Genomic DNA, 16,560 nt, shown 5'->3' with positions numbered 1-16,560 from the left:
AGTGGGTAGATACTCTAGATACACTACCAAAAATCCTCGTCTAACGAGCAGCTAAGTGGGTGTATTTTGCGTCATGACTGCTCTAGGCAATTTCTTAAAATAAATTAAAGTTTTTTCTACATATTTTGGAACAATATTTGTGTAGATATAACATTGTTTGAGGTTTACGAGGTTATTATCATAAATAAAACACATAATACCGGGTTCTTACCGCGTTTAATCAGGGTTATGACACTCCCGATATGAAAACCCGGAGTTGTGTTTTAACATTTGTATAATTTTGTGTGTGTTAAATGTGATAAAAATCGGCTAATCAAACTTAGTGGTTAGTGAGATATCGAAGATGTTGCTGGGACAAGTGATGAATTCTTTGTTACAGCTGCAGATCTGTATCAGTAAAGGTGAGTGATTATCTCTTATTTACCATAGGCCACTGTGGTCAGGTACATCAGCTTGCTTCTCAATCGGGGAACGCCCGCGCCGGTTCGAACCCCGTACTGGACTTGCGTCACCCAACAGGGTCCACATAATACCAGCGTCGTGGTTCACGCCGCGACTTGTGCTGAGTGAGGCCCTTTTATCTCAGGACGTCCACCACTACCTTGATCATTTCGACAAACATCCGTCTTGTTTTTTTGTAATTGTTTTAGTGGAAATTTGATATGATGTTGTTGTCTTTTTTTGTGTGTATAATAAACTATTTCTATTCTAAAAAGAGAAATTAATTTATCTTAAGTGCAGTTTTTCATTACAACAGTTAATAAACGCTGATTGAGGGAAATCGTCGACCACGCCGGCGGGGGCGATATAGGGGTCCTGAAGTGTCCTGTCGCGAGCTGATTGGCCGCCTCTATGGCTAGAGGAATCGGGTCGTCGGGATCGTATATTACGTCCTTCGAGATTCGATAACCCCCACACTCACTTCATAAGACATCTCAGTGAGACACAGTATACGCTTTCTCTCTTACTCCTTAGTGGCTTGTGGCTATTTACCTAAGACTAAAGACCTAGAGGGAGTGAGTTCGGCTTGATACGAATTGGTGCGGAGAGTTTCCGTTCTATACGTAGTATTATTCTTTATTCTGTGACAACAGACTCGAAAAAAAAATATAAAATTTCTACGTTTTGAAAAGCAAGATTAGTCTTCTGTGTCTATCTGTTTTGCTCCTGTAGTGTGGGTTAGAGATACGTTAAGACGGGCGCAAACTCCTAGAGTAAACATCTTAAAATGTTTGCTCAGTCGGGAATCGATCTGACGAGCGCTTTCCCAGCTGGGGATGAGGTATTTGGGCTACGTACATACATACACACATATGTATAAACTAACACTTACTAACACTTCTCTTCCTCCACATTCGTCAATCGTTTCATGGGCTAGTATACGTAGATATTTGACGCGTATAATTCCTGCAAAAGGCAGAACCCGTTTTCTGTGTACCTAATAGTAACGTGTACCTTGTTGTCTGTAGTGAAGACGTGAGTTAACAGGCGACAGGCGGACTTGTGTAATTAAGTGCCGAGGGTTTATCTCACTTCTTGTTTCTATGATCTTTGCGTCTGTCAGAGCATACGTAAGTATTAGACCAGGGGGGTTAAAATGACCACATCGAAGCAATTCATCTCAGAAAACAATATTGCTATTTGACATTCGTTTCCATTGCGCACTTATTTTTTATATAAGTACGTAAGTGTCAAATTGCAATATTGCTTTCTTAGATGAATTGCTTCGATGTGGCCATTTTAACCCCCCAGATTTCACTCGACGAACATCAACTTACAATTTGACAGATCAAATTGAGTTCGTAAGTGAAGTGAATAGCGGAGTGAACGAGGAATCACCTTACAGAATGCGGATACATCTGTCATATCATACTAAAAACGTCAAAATCTCGCATTAACTTTAGTTCGACTCTTTGCCGTACTTGCAACTGTGTCGCTAGTGCATTCAATTAAGTACTTGTCTTACAGAATGCCATGACAAAAACTCACCGCAGATTCAGATGCGGGTTTCAAAAATTAGCTTACAGAATTGCACTGCAGCTGTACAGTTTGTGGGTACCTATTTTATATAATCTAAAGGATGGATAGGACACAGGGTATAAATAAAAGAAATTAATACGCACAATTGTATCTATGTATTTAAAATTTAATTTTCATTACTTATATACAAATTACAACATTCACTATAATCATAGGTTAGTTCGTCCTATATTTACATATTTATGTAATAATACACTTTAGAAGCGTAATTTCATTTATTCAAGTCAATAAATTACAATCAGGAAACTTTTTGAATAGTGAGTACTCATAATAACCAACAACTTTGAACGGGGAAGGACTCGGCACAACCGGGTTGGAGCGAATACGATCGACATACTAAGTGTTCACAAGACATCGGAATAGAAAAAATGGAATTGTACACTAGAAAAGTAGAATTTATCCGCAGAGCGGCGCGTGCCCCCGTGTACATACAGACGAAAGAGACGCACGATATATAGCCGTCTCTCCCTTACGTGCGCCCGCGCAGCACCGCGGTTACACCATTAACTTTAAATTCTAATGTTAATCGGCCAACCCCGGTCTTCCGTCCCCGTTTCGCATACTCAAGAAAATTGTACTTACTAAATCTAAATCGATAAAGATTCCCAAGGAAAGTAACGAGAACAATTAAAATCATCGAAAACTTAAAGAGTAACGAAAATAAATAGTTATATTTTAATGTAAAAAAAAGAATAAATTTCATACCACGCTCTTATAACTTTATAGTGTTGTTGTTAACTTATTTGTACAAGAGTAAATTGACTGCTGTTGTTCCCGAGGGTCTAAAAACGCCACATGGAAGCAATTCATCTAAAAAAGCAATATTGCTATTTGACATTTGTTGACATTGCGCACTTATATGCGCAAATGTCAAATTCCAATATTAATTTAATGTGGCCTATTTAACCCTTCAGAAAAGTTCACACATTCAAAGATTTTTGGAATTTTCTTCTGAGCTATTTAGCACGGCAATTAACTCCTGCATAAACCGTTTATAACACTTACCTGTATGCCTCTTGTCAACAGGATACAAGTATTTATCTTACTGTGAAGCGATAATAGTAACAAACATGTTTTCTCTCACGAGAATCTTGTTCGTAAGTAATTTAAATTTTCATCTTTTACTTGCTCGTGTGATGTGTGTCATTTTGTATTACTGTAGTTGTAAATGACTCCAATTTTAGAGCTCAGTTTGACAGGAAAGTGCTTTTGCATGTTCATATTTTTGTGGTCAATTCAGTGAATGTTGCCAGCCCCAAAGATATTCTGGAAATTAGCTACTTAACAAACTAAGTACCTAGTCAAATGAGATACTTTTACGAAATGTCAGACCGAATTTTGGTGATTGTATATTTGTATGGAAATACTCGCGTGAGACGCCATCAATAAAAGCGATCAAACGTCGCACTCAATGTTACTTCATTTATAATAAATTCGAAAATATGACTAAAAGAAAAATTAGATTGATTTTTGATCATCTTATCCTGGGTTTTATTTCTAGATTAGCATTTTGTAGTTTATCTTTGGCCCAATCAACTACTTACCCTATTTTATCAAAAATGTATTTGCATAGCAAATTTTTAGCTCAATTCATGTCGGTAAGAGGTCGAGTTGATATCGGAAGCGTTTTGAGAGCGGAATATTGAACCGGGTTAAAACATCTTCACACAGAAATTCGTGTCCGCGTCGCTCCCGGGATGGCCTGTGTGTACAGTGAGCAATAAAGTTATAAGAACTTGGTATCGGAAATCTACGTCGCTAACACATACGAGCTGGCTAAAATGAGTTGACAACCGCTACTGTCATGTGACACTATGATATATAAAGTGAGAGATCCCAAATGTTGCCTACTAATGCTCCCATTTTAGCCAGGAGAAAAAACTATGGCCCAATCTGCACTTAATACTTAACATAATATAAGCTCACGACTGTTAAAATTGGGGTAGTCAGAGCTACATCCACTGCAAGATGAAAGTGCCCATGGGTCACCGAACGCGACTCACTGAGCGCATTTATTATTAAAGCGAATTTTTCTATTTGGTTTCACAATCAATTGGACCAAACTGTTCTCTGGCATTACATAGATTGCACAGAATAAAACAAAGTATTGCACAGAATAACAAAGTATTGCACAGAATAACATAGTATTGCACAGAATAACAAAGTATTGCACAGAATAATAAAACAAACTTTAAAAGTAAATATATGGTCAATTCGCCATAATTATTGTTGAAAGTAGTTTAATTATGTTATTCGGAAGAATCATCGATAAAAGAATCAGTTTTTCTTACGAATGCGTGATCATTTGAAAATCTGCCGCGCATATCGTGAAATATTTTTTTGCATAGTTTCGCACGCTAGCCACGTCAATTAGATCATAATATGCATTGCAGAATTTGCTCTATCAATTGATTATTGCTTAGAATTAAAGAACCCTGTTTCAGTCTACTATGGATGTGAATCGCGTCTGTTGATGTGAGTCGTTATGTTTAAATGCAGATTTGGACATAGCACAGCTATATTACTTACTACGCAATAGTTCTAAGAACATAACAGCATGGACTGATTCAATACCTCTTTGTGATTCTACAAATTAGGTAATATAAGTTTAAATAGACATAAAATAAACGTAGATGATGTGAGATGTAGACACTTCTCACTATAAAAGTTTTCGTAACTAACTTAGGATGTCCATACGAAAAGTAAGGCCCTATTATCTTCAACTCTGTGGAACTCTAAGGGTCCTATCTCACTAGGACACTGTTAGGGCCTTTTCTCACAAAATATACGCAGTTGTATAAAGGCCACCTCATCAGGTTTCGTAACCTGATATAGGGCCCTTAGTGTAGAGTCTTTCAGACACAACTGGGACTAGTTTTCGTTATATTTTATGTATTTCATATTGTACTTTTCACGTCCTAAGTTAGTTACGAACGCCTTAGTAATAGTTATCTACACTCCTATCAACGGGTTAATTACACATAAATACTTCATGGTCATTCATTAATTAGGGTTATTTAAGTTTATACAAACAGTAGGACGCGTCGATTCCTAATATTTAAATACTATTATAATTATAATTATGTAATGCGATAGTTAAAAGTTAAAACATTGGCAATAAATTCTAAATTATGTATGTAAGTAACAAATAAATACAATTTTTGTATGCCAGAATATATTTAGATTTCGGTTTTTGACCAAAATTTTGAATCGACACGGACTTATGTGGGATATATTAAAATCTGCTTACATTATAAGACGGTAGGGGTTAAAGAGGCCACATCGAAGCAATTTAATTCAATTCATCTAATAAAGCAATATTGCTATTAGACTTTGTTTGCATTGCTCTCTTACTTTATATGCGTAAATGTCAAATAGCAATATTGCTTTTTTAGATCAATTGCTGCTATGTGGCCTTTTTAACCCCATTTTGTTAGTACAGTTGTAAACTTAGTGTTACTTAGATCTATTGCGTAGTAAAACATTTTTACATAGTCTAGAAAGTTCCACTTTAACACTGGTATTATAAAAATAAAGGAAGGAACGCAAGTCGAACTCCGAATTTCATTTATAAAGCTCATTTCAGCTTTATATCAAGCTTGCATTAGACTTTTATTACGTACTGAATGTAGTTACCTCCAAACGTAGATTAGCTTATTAAAAACGGCGAGGTCTGAGAATTGACCTTATCAGATGGAATTATTCCTTAATTTAGATTACTAGGGCGATACTTGAAGGTTAGAAAGGTCAACTTTTAATGGACCTTTCGGTACAAGCTTTAGGTAGTATTTGTTTGTATGGATTGTGCCTACCATCTTAGCCCTAATCTTGAGTTTAGGGCTTTTCTTTGATATCAAATATTTATAACTTGTTATTTTAACAAAGATCGTGCGTGTTAGTGCAGTAGTAAAAAGTAATTTCATGAAATTGTGTATGCTTTTGTAAGCTGTATAATTTACTAGGTATATTTCTGGTCGGTGTATAGCTAATCTCATTGACTTTTTTCCATAGTCTAGCGTGCAAATATGTATCGCATGATAGATCAATACGTTTCTACACATTGCTATGGTCAAGTTACCATACTGATGATCTTATGAAGCCGTTTAAAAAGCATAATCAGTGTAAATTATTCAATCAATGCCATAGTATTTTAAAATTGGCCGCATAGATAAAAACTTGCGCTAATGTGGAACGTTACTCGACCGAAACGCATAACACAAGCCACGGGCACCTATATCCCAAAACTCCAATTAAGGTTGGGATATGGGTTTCAATATAGTTATTTTTAAGTATTTCCATAAATATGCATATTTATTAAAGCCTGTAAATTACAAATTCGACCTGCGTTCGTTCCATACATAAATTAAATGCATGGAATTGCCACTTAACATCTCTAGCTACAATATACAGTCCAAGTGGATTGCACATTTGGAACTACGCGCGTACGCGCTAGTCGTTACATATCACAACTAAATTAATAAAAATTATGCTCTATGCATTTCTTCAAATGTAGATACCCGATACGCACCTTAAAGTTAAGGATATGGTATGTTTGGAGCATCTATATATTTAAAACTTTTAAGGAAGTGTCAAAATTCAAATTCGAATTCACGAAAATTCAAGAAATATTATTTCGTAGTAACACTTCCTTAAAATCACTAGAATATTACAGGTTAAGTAGAGACAGGTGCCTATTCTGGCGGGCACAAACTTAATTTTAGTTTGACAGCTTACATTAGTGCCTTCCTTCACTTACAATATGTGCAAGAAAGGGATGGAGCTAGTTATACTCTTGTCAAATTAAAATTAAGTTGGTGGTTGCTCGAATTGACACCGTTAGATGCTCTTTGAAGGTGGTTTTGAACAATTCCGTTCTAGTAATTAATGGCGGTGTGAACTTGTCTGTGCGCGCAATTAGCTATCGTATCATTAGAATCGGTAGTAAAAACTAAAGTGTAATTAATCACTAAATTCTAAACTGAACCTTGTGGGCTCGTAAAAAGCTTACATTTACCGAGTGGTTTTCAGCATGCGGTTGATTTTATATGGTACAAATTATACTATGAAATATGCAATTAAAATTAACAATCGTTACGCGTAAGTGTTTTCTTTGTGGACTAATCATTAAATAATTGAAATGGCGTTGGTATGTAGTAGTCTTATACATAAATAGATACTTAACTAACATTTATCTTATCAACATTTACTAGATATATGATGTCTTACTTTATACACTGAGTTATGGTTCGTAATGTTTAACAGTATGCATCGTTTTCTTAAAATACGGGTCGCACTGCTGATTTCTCAATATCTTTACATTGTTATAGATATAATTTATATGAACAATTAGTTATTCTATTTCTTTACATTTAATTATCCTGAGTTTTGGGACTGTAAATTGCTGAGTCAATAAATTAGCAAAACTATTAAGTAGTACATGCATATTTATAGCGTACTTATATACTTACATCAACTGTAGTAACCCTAATAATTAGAGCTATTTTTTTTTAATTTAATGGCCTGGAGGCACGAATTTTAAGCCTAACCTATAATTTTTATAGAGGCCCGTAGTTTATTTGTGGAAATCAGTGATGTGCCGTCGAATGTTACCAAAGTGAGAATTTAAATTGTTCTTTCTTGTACTCTAATCTTGTCTGCCTAAAGGCTAGGTAATAAAGCTCTTTTTACATAACTTTTGAGCCATTTTGAATAATGAAACATCCCTATAGTAATAGATTGATAGGATAGTTCTTTATAATGCGTCTTTGATCTAAGTATATGCAATATCCAATAGGTTGTTTAGAAACTGTTATTGTTAGAATCACATTCCTTTTTTAACGTGGCTTATTGTAGATTCTACACATATGCCATTAACTACTTGGCCGGCAAAATAGGGAGTGCTGAGGGTTCCCACCCGGCACAAGACGCCGGGTGGTCGGTGTCGGCGTAATTTCGAATGACGTTAGTACTTTTAGTATTAATAGTTTTGCCAATTAATGGCTTAAAATGACACAACTTTTGAATACTACTGTAGACATCAAGTTACACCTATTACCATAGAATTATAGACGTCCTAGACAGCGCATGAAGTGTGACAAATCGATAGGAAGTGTCACGCTCGACACGTTAGATATCTAGCACAGAAATGTATTGTTCTGTCTAAAAAAGTTAACAAGGACTAGTGTTGTAGTTATTATCGACAAAGCGATAATTGGCGTCCACTATATTTTTTTTATAATTAGACATTACTATCAAAATTATCCTGCAATGCACGCCAACAGTCGCTTAACTGTCGATGTATATCGATACCATCTATAATATTTGACAAATTAGTAATATTATCGATACTATTAATATTTGAGTCGATATACAACACTAATTCGAACGTAACGGTAACACGGTAGTGATGTTACGACAAATATTCACAGAGTTAGGTACACACTGATGTTATTTCACTGAGTTAACGTCATAGATATATTTTTTTAATGTCATAGATATCCAAGGGTCAGTGTTGCTACAGACAAGTCCAAACTGCCTCAGTGTAGGGTGCCTACAACGTCCAGGGACTCTGGGATGCCACAGTGACCACAGCGCGGGTGCTTTCTTCGGACGGATCAATTCGCTATTCACTTGGGTACGGAGGTGAGGTAAGAGAGAGAGAGAATTGTGTAAATTTTCCGATAAAAAGTTGGAATTTTGTTTAAGTATTGTGTTGAAGTTATTTTTGATGATAGAATACCGTATTGAAATTTATAAATGGTAGAGTCTTTGTAGTGTATAGAGCTGTTGCAATAGAGTCTAAACAGGCAAAACGATTTGCTTCGATCCTTAAACCGTTTAGATTTTTCGAAATAACTCGAATTCGTTACTTCATAGCAAATCAAGTCGACATTGTATTTAAAACCGTTAAGCTACCGCGGTTTTCGACCAATAGCCATACGACGTTTGTCTACGAAGACAGCACCGCTGCGTCTATTGGTCGAAACGCGCGGCATTTACGCAGCGCGGGCGCCGAAATTCTCATTCTTGTTGTCAAGCTTCTCCAAACTCTCTTACTTGTCTATCTCAATCTCACTCTCTCTGCCCCGCCCCTCGCACCCCGCTCCCCTCCACCCTCGCGCGCTCACTGTGGGTGCGCGGGCGCCGGCCCGCGCGGCGCGTTGCGTCAGTCACCCGTAGCGGTTACCGTCGTCCAACTCCACGGCGACGCGTACCCCTTTTGGCTGGAAAGAAGAGAAGGAATTGGTTAGAGTTTAGTAGGAGAGAAAAAGAGATGAATAGGTACCAAATCAAATCAAAATCATTTATTCAACGTAATTATCATAGATAAACTTGTAGCAGGTCAATTTAACATTTTGGAATCTACGTGATTTCGCAAAGTGTTACGGTTGAGAAGAAACTGCAACAGCAACACATTTAATTCAATGTCCCTTCCTGGAAATGTTCCCAAAGTGGGAATGTTAAAGTTTGTAAAAAATATTTCATACAGGTCACTGGCTGGTTTTGCATTTTCAAATTGTTCTTTCCTGTACTCCAGTCTTATCATTATAGCGAAAACTCCACCAACCCGCAGTGAAGCAGCGTGGTGAAGTATGCTCCATACCCCCTCTGGTTGATTGAGGGGTAGCCTGTGCCCAGCATTGGCACGTATATAGGCTATTTATGTATGTCCAGTGAAAACTATATATATGCGTTTTTTAGGAAAATCACATTCTGATGTGATTTTCATTATTAAAACCTCGATTTCTTTTAATTAATTTCATCATCATCATCAGCCCATTAACGTCCCCACTGCCGAGGCACGGGCCTTCCCTATGGATGGATAGGGAGATCGGGCCTTAAACCATCACGCGGGCCCAGTGCGGATTGATGGTTATTAACGACTGCTAATGCAGCCGGGACCAACGGCTTAACGTGCCTTTCGAAGAACGGAGGAGCTAGAGATGAAAACTTATTTTTTTTTGTGGTCACCCATTTTATACAATCGCAGGACCGAGCGCGTTTACCGCTGCGCCACCGAGCTCCTCCAAGTATAAATTGTGGCTACAATTTTTACCTGGCTTGAAACTAGCGTGTCTATTGCAAGATTTGGTTGAAATCACATTCGAAGTGTCATATTTATTCCTTAAAGATCGGAAAGAAAACTTAGAAAAACGTATTTTACGTAAACGTAAACGCAAGTTGTTTTGAACTTGTGTCTCTGCCCACCTCATTACGGATTACGGGCGTGAATTTATGTACGATAAGCTGCAAAAGTGCAATCAGTCTATTGCAAAGTGAGTGCTGTAAATTAACTGGTTGCACTTAAGACCTGGTTACATGTCGTTTCTGTAATAGACCATTTAAACACCTACAAAACAATAAATTTTATAATTATGACAACTAATGGTTCTGTAAAAAACCGGACCTGTCAAATCTTCAGGTTAGGTAGGCGGACCCTGTGAAAAACGGGATAATGCTAGGGAGATGATGGTGACAATTAATAGTTCATAATTTCACAACAGTTTACAAATAATTCGGTGGGATCAGTGACTGAACTTATGCTCATTGATTGTACTTATGTAATCCTTTATTTCATCTGAATGTCTTGCAGTATTTTCCAAGTAAGTTTAACAGTTTCATGGATCAAACTTTTAGTAAGTTAAAATGTGATTAGGTACCAACAAAGTATACACGGTAAACTATCGAGCGTTCAGTTCAGTGACCAGTTAACCTCAAAACGTCAAATTACTATGAAATATCTCTTAACATTTATCCATTTAACTAACACTTCGGACTCACCTTTCTATTTCGCGCTTGAATAAATAACTAAGTAGGTATGTACTGAGTTGATTTCATAGAATTCGTTGTAACATTGTAATAAAGCTGGTTACATTTATGTTTACTGTACTGTGAAGGGCTTTCCAGGCTATGTTCGATAAAAATAATATAGATAGCGTTGTACGGATTTAATGTGATAATTACCTATTTCATCATTGCTCGGATACATAATTATTCGAAAATATAATGTAACGGCAGAAGTATGCAGGGTGTTAGTGACATCGTAAGGAAAACTTTGAGGGGTGATTGAGGCCATGATTCTTAGTTAATATCAAGTGGAATTTCCCAACGCAAAAGTATAGAATTGAAAATAATTTTAAAAAACTAAAAAAGAACGTGAATTTGCGACGAAAAATTCCACCTGATATTAACTCAGAATCATGGTCTGAATCATCCCCTGAGTATTTGTTACGATGTCACTAACACCCTGTATACGAGTACTTAATACAAATATATAATTATTGCGTTGACAGCGACTCTCTGAACGGCGATTCCCGCTACGGCGAATTTCTTTACGGCGAGTGGGTTGAAGTCGCGCGATTTTTTTGTATACAGTACAGTCATGATAAAAACTGTTTGGAAATTAGCTTTTCATCAATTCGGAAATGTTTTTTTAGGAATTAAACCAATAAGACTAAAATTAGAAAAATTATGCTACCTATATTGCTCTTTATTTTGACCAGAATAATAATGTGTGGAAGATGTGTATATGGTTTTTTTTGTGATTAGTTTTTATGATTTTGGTTTGTTTTTCTTTTTGTTTTGGATATTATTTTTTATTTTTGTCTGTGTACTTATTGATTTCCGTGTGGTTTCTGTCCTGTATTAAATGTAATGTACCTGTCTGTCTATGTTTGTGGTGTCCGGAAGTAATAAATGTTTCTTTCTTATGTGTTGTAATAATAAGGGGTTTCATTTATACCCAAAAACAAAGATAAACGTTGCTTATGGCTGTAATCCATGTAATTAGAAAGTTACACGAAGTTTTTTTTGGCGAACGTAGTCTGGTAAGTTCCTCATCGGTACATTCTTCTTCTTCTATCGTGTGGGTTGTGAGGTGGATGACCAACCCCATCAACCCTGGTGTCAGGGTTATTACTGAGCCGCCATAGGCCCCTGACATGACTCATGTAACGACTACGTACTTACATCAGTAAGTAAAACCGGGACCAACGGTTTAACGTGCCTTCCGTCCGTAGCACGGATCATCTAACTTTTTGGACAATCAGGTGATCAGCCTGTAATGTCCTTAACGAACTGGGGATCACAGTGATTTTTGAGATTTTTCCCCACCGGGATTCGAACCCGGGACCTCCGGATCGTGAGCACAACGCCCAAACACTGGATCACGGAGGCCGTTGGTACATTACACATCATATTCAACCATTAAAACAGCTACAATATAATTATTAAACTTGCATATATGAATATGAAATGTTGAATAATAAGTTTAATTACTAATTGGTCCGATACAATGGTACCAGTGATGGACCTTTCCCGGGAATTTTCCCAAAGTGAGAATATTCCCGTTGTAAACTCTTTAATAGTAAGGCACTTTTCTTTTTCAAATTGTTCTTTCTTGTACTTTGGTCTTATATGCCTCATCATCACCAGCCCATTAACGTCCCCACTGCTGGGGCACGGGCCTTCCCTATGGATGGATCGGGAGACCGGGCCTTAAACCATCACGCGGGCCCAGCGGATTGGTGGTTATTAACGACTGCTAATGCATCCGGGACCAACGGCTTAACGTGCCTTCCGAAGCACGAAAGAGCTCGAGATGAAAACTTTTTATTTTTTGTGGTCACCCATCCTATGACCGGCCTTTGCGAAAGTTGCTTAACTTCAACAATCGCAGACCGAGCGCGTTTACCGCTGCGCCACCGAGCTCCTTATATGCCTAAAGGTTAGGTAATAAAGTTCTTACTAAAGATTTGCGCCTTTTTAGTGTCTGCAATGTTCTCAGTTTAGGAATATTCCCGACACATGACTGATTGGTCTGGTACATTGTTGCAAATTGATAGTTTTTGTTCGATTTGCAATTTTGCACGTTCTATCAATTACTTACAGTTTTTTTTAATACCTTGGAAATTGCTGGCGTGTTTATATGCTTAATTATGTTTTTATTTCTTAGTTATGTATTTCTTTAAGGTGTACAGAGGGGTAAAAATGGCCACATCGAAGCAATTCATCTAAGAAAGCAATATTGGAATTTGACATTTGCGCATGTAAAAGTAAGTGCGCAATGCAAACAAATGTCAAATAGCAATATTGCTTTCTTAGATGAATTGCTTCAATGCGGCCATTTTAACCCCCAGTGCTTGTTGTTTAGGGGTTAAGACAGGTACATACATGCCTACTAACATTAGCTATGCTTATGTTTGATTAGGATATTGCAGGCTGATCATCTGATTGTCCAGACGTAAGATGACCCGTGCTTCGGACGTTAAGCCGTGGTTACTACTAACTGATGTAAGTACGTAGTCGTTACATGAGCCATTTCAGCCTTTGGCGGCGCAATTATAACTCTGACACCAGGGTTGATGAGGTCATTCATCTCATAACCCACACGATAGAAGAAGATTATACATGCTAAAGTAATTCCGTTTGACTGCTTTCACGTCAAAACTACATAACCGATTTCGATGATTTGGTACAGAGGTAGATTATTTTATTTTATTTATTTCACATATACGATCGAATGAATCGTTGGATGTTTCGTTTAATTGTTTTTTTTTTATTTTATTTCTTTTTTCTCTTTTTTGTGTATTGTTTGTTTTTTGTAATGTGTAATTTGGATAATGACATTGTAAATCATTTTATTATTATTTCATAATTAATGTTTAGGTACATGATTGACATTTAAATTATGAATTTTATTTTGTTTAACTATTTGCATGTTATAATTTGAATAACTAAAAATGTAGACCAAATGTTAAATGCTGACCATCTGCAAACTGTAATACCATTTTTATTGCGAATAAATGATTATGAATTATGAATCATATACATATTAGTCTTGGAAAAGAGCATAGGATAGTTTTATATTATTTACGGGTGGAATAAACATATATGTCGCGCGCGATAACCGAAATCCACGCGCATGGAATTGCGGGAGACAAAACCAGTCTATCTACCCAGCCTATTGGGTATACGCCACCTCTCTTTCACGCCATCCTTTCCGGTCGTGCAAATCTCATTCATTACTTTACGGCGTACCTTATAATCTCATCCGACCATCGGACTGGTCGAATGCCTCGATATCGCATACACCATCCATCGGCCACCGTTCAGTAACAGCCTTAGTCTATCTGTTCTCTTCTCGTGTGTCCTGTCCATCTCCACTTAAGCCTAGCTATACGTATACCTACATCTTCTGTTATGTTGTTTATATATTTGTTATATACTCCCAGAAGTATAAATATATATAAGCATAAGCTCATGACTAAATCCTAATTGGGGCCGTCAGAGGAACATCCATCGCAAGATGAACTAAGTACCCACACCTCATCAAGCTCTCTGATAGACCAACGTGATGTGGTGAGCCGTATCACGAAGTGACACTAGAAAAAAAAAACATTGAATTGCATATTCCCGATAACAACGGCCACACCTGAGCGCATAACGCGTGTTTGAAGAATGCGTTGCGTGCGAGTGGCTAAACTAAATAATGCATGCCTGCAAGTGGGTCAAGTGCGCGCGCGCCGAGCGGGGACACGCATGCGCACTGACGGGTTTCACGCTAGCGGGATGTTGAGGGGATATGGTTGTACTAACTGGTTGGGAATTATGTTTGTTTTATGTGCAATGGTAAATTAGGTTATGCTACCATATCATAATAATATGATGGGAAGAGATAATACTGTACACCTGTGTGATACTATTATAACCCTTAAGCAGGCCCCGGACGTATGCTACCCACATGGTTTTAATGCCGTAGCCAGGTTTTGTTAATAAAAAACCCACAATATGTCAAAGTCTAATCACAAATATATACCCTATGTTTCCAGAATTAGATACTCTTTGTATTCGAACATATATGACAGTAGCGGCCATTTGAGTTTTTTCTAAGCGAACACGAGGCGATTTCTAGTGACTGTGCAAGTTTTTATTCAATAATGGTGAAACAAAGAAAGGTAAGTCGTGCAAGTGTTTGATATGTTGTAGATTTTGAATTGTTTTTTAAGATTTACGTTATATTCAGGTACATTTCTTACAAAATAGAGCAAAAGCGGCAAATAAATAGTGTGGGGAACATGTGACCATAGCCTGTCGAGAGTAACTTACATGTGGGAACTATATTTCCTTTGCCCGTTGAAATGTCAATTTATTTTAGAACTAGGCTTTTTACCCTACGTTGTTTGGTATTTACAAAGTAATAAGTAACTACAATAAAAGAAAATAAATTTATATAAAAGTAACCATATAAAAAAAATATGCACAGACAAACATTATGAATATATGTATAGTGATAACAGTTATTGAGCAGTTTCTGCCCAGGCAATGGGATAATGTTTTTCCAAATTTTTTTTTCAAGCATTTCAGTACTTTATCAGGATTTTTATGATAAGGAATCATGCAGGGCATTATTCAAAACCTAAATCCATATATAACACTTTAGTTGTTAATATAACGTATTTTATCCTTTAGTATTTATTGGAAACTATTGTCATATCTATACATGTAATGTCATATTTAATTATAATATATACGTCTGATATAAATGGGTATATGTATGTATGTATTCATATTTATATATTTCTATTTTATTTTTATTTATTTATTTTACTTTTATTTGTTTTTTTTTTATTTATAGTATTTATTATTTTATACTAGATGTTGCACTGTCCCGCACCAAATTGTAATAATGTTTCCTATCCACTGGTTGCCTGGAAGAAATTGCTGCTTAGCAATAAGGCCGCCAGATTGTACAAAACAGACACATTGTACACAACATACAAAACAGATTCACACAGATGAAGATAGATACAGATCTATCTTCATCTGTGTGAATCTGTTTTGTATGTTGTGTACAATAAAGTATATTTGATTTGATTTGTTGCTGCGGTTCATTGGGGCCTGTTTAAGGGATAACACAATCAAGCAATATAGATAACAAAGCGACCCTATTTCGGGAACGTAACCTGGAAAGTCCCACATTGGCTATACATTTTTCATTTCAATAGAGATTGGTCCTTCCATGAACTAACGCAGTTCAAGGCACACAGAAGCGAATTAAGGCGTAGTCACAAGTCACTTGGTATTTAGGATCTGGACTTTGATAGCTAAAAGCATAGACAAACTAATCTTATAGATTCTACATTCATATTAAACTATTTTAACGGGTCGATAAAAACAATTACATAAGTCATTAATTTTCTTTCCCCGACGTTTCACATACCACGTTTCGTTTCGGTGTACAAAGTGCATTCGGATCATTAATGACTCATTCATTAAAAATGTATTTAGTTATGTGTTTTTATTTTTCACACACACTTTGGTTAAAAAAAACATTGTAGAAGTAAATATGATTCAATTTCAGAAGAGCCTACGCTCTTAAACCTGAAGCCTATAGGTAATTGGTTCAGGTTTAAGAGCCTAGGCTCTTTAAAGATTTGTCGATCCTTTACAAGTTCCTTTACCTCCTTGTACGAAGAGACATCGGCCAATTAAAAAAAAAAGTGACAAAAATTTCACAAA

The 16,560-nt window shown here is 36.6% G+C and overlaps 1 protein-coding gene across 1 annotated transcript in view; it reads right to left on the bottom strand.

Moving 5' to 3' along the window:
• Window positions 1-2,116: 2,116 nt before the first annotated feature.
• Window positions 2,117-16,560, bottom strand: part of LOC126371698 (uncharacterized) — a 124,225-nt gene continuing 109,781 nt past the window's right edge. Inside the window, exon 2 of the mRNA XM_050017002.1 lies at window positions 2,117-9,263. Within this exon, the coding sequence (XP_049872959.1) occupies window positions 9,206-9,263 (58 nt within the window). The 3' untranslated portion in view covers window positions 2,117-9,205. The remainder of the gene's footprint in view (window positions 9,264-16,560) is intronic.

Source organism: Pectinophora gossypiella, chromosome 13 (genome assembly GCF_024362695.1).
Source record: "Pectinophora gossypiella chromosome 13, ilPecGoss1.1, whole genome shotgun sequence".
Classification (NCBI taxonomy): Eukaryota; Metazoa; Arthropoda; class Insecta; order Lepidoptera; family Gelechiidae; genus Pectinophora; species Pectinophora gossypiella.
The sequence above is the reverse complement of the archived record's forward strand: the minus strand, read 5'-3'. Positions and strand labels throughout refer to the sequence as shown.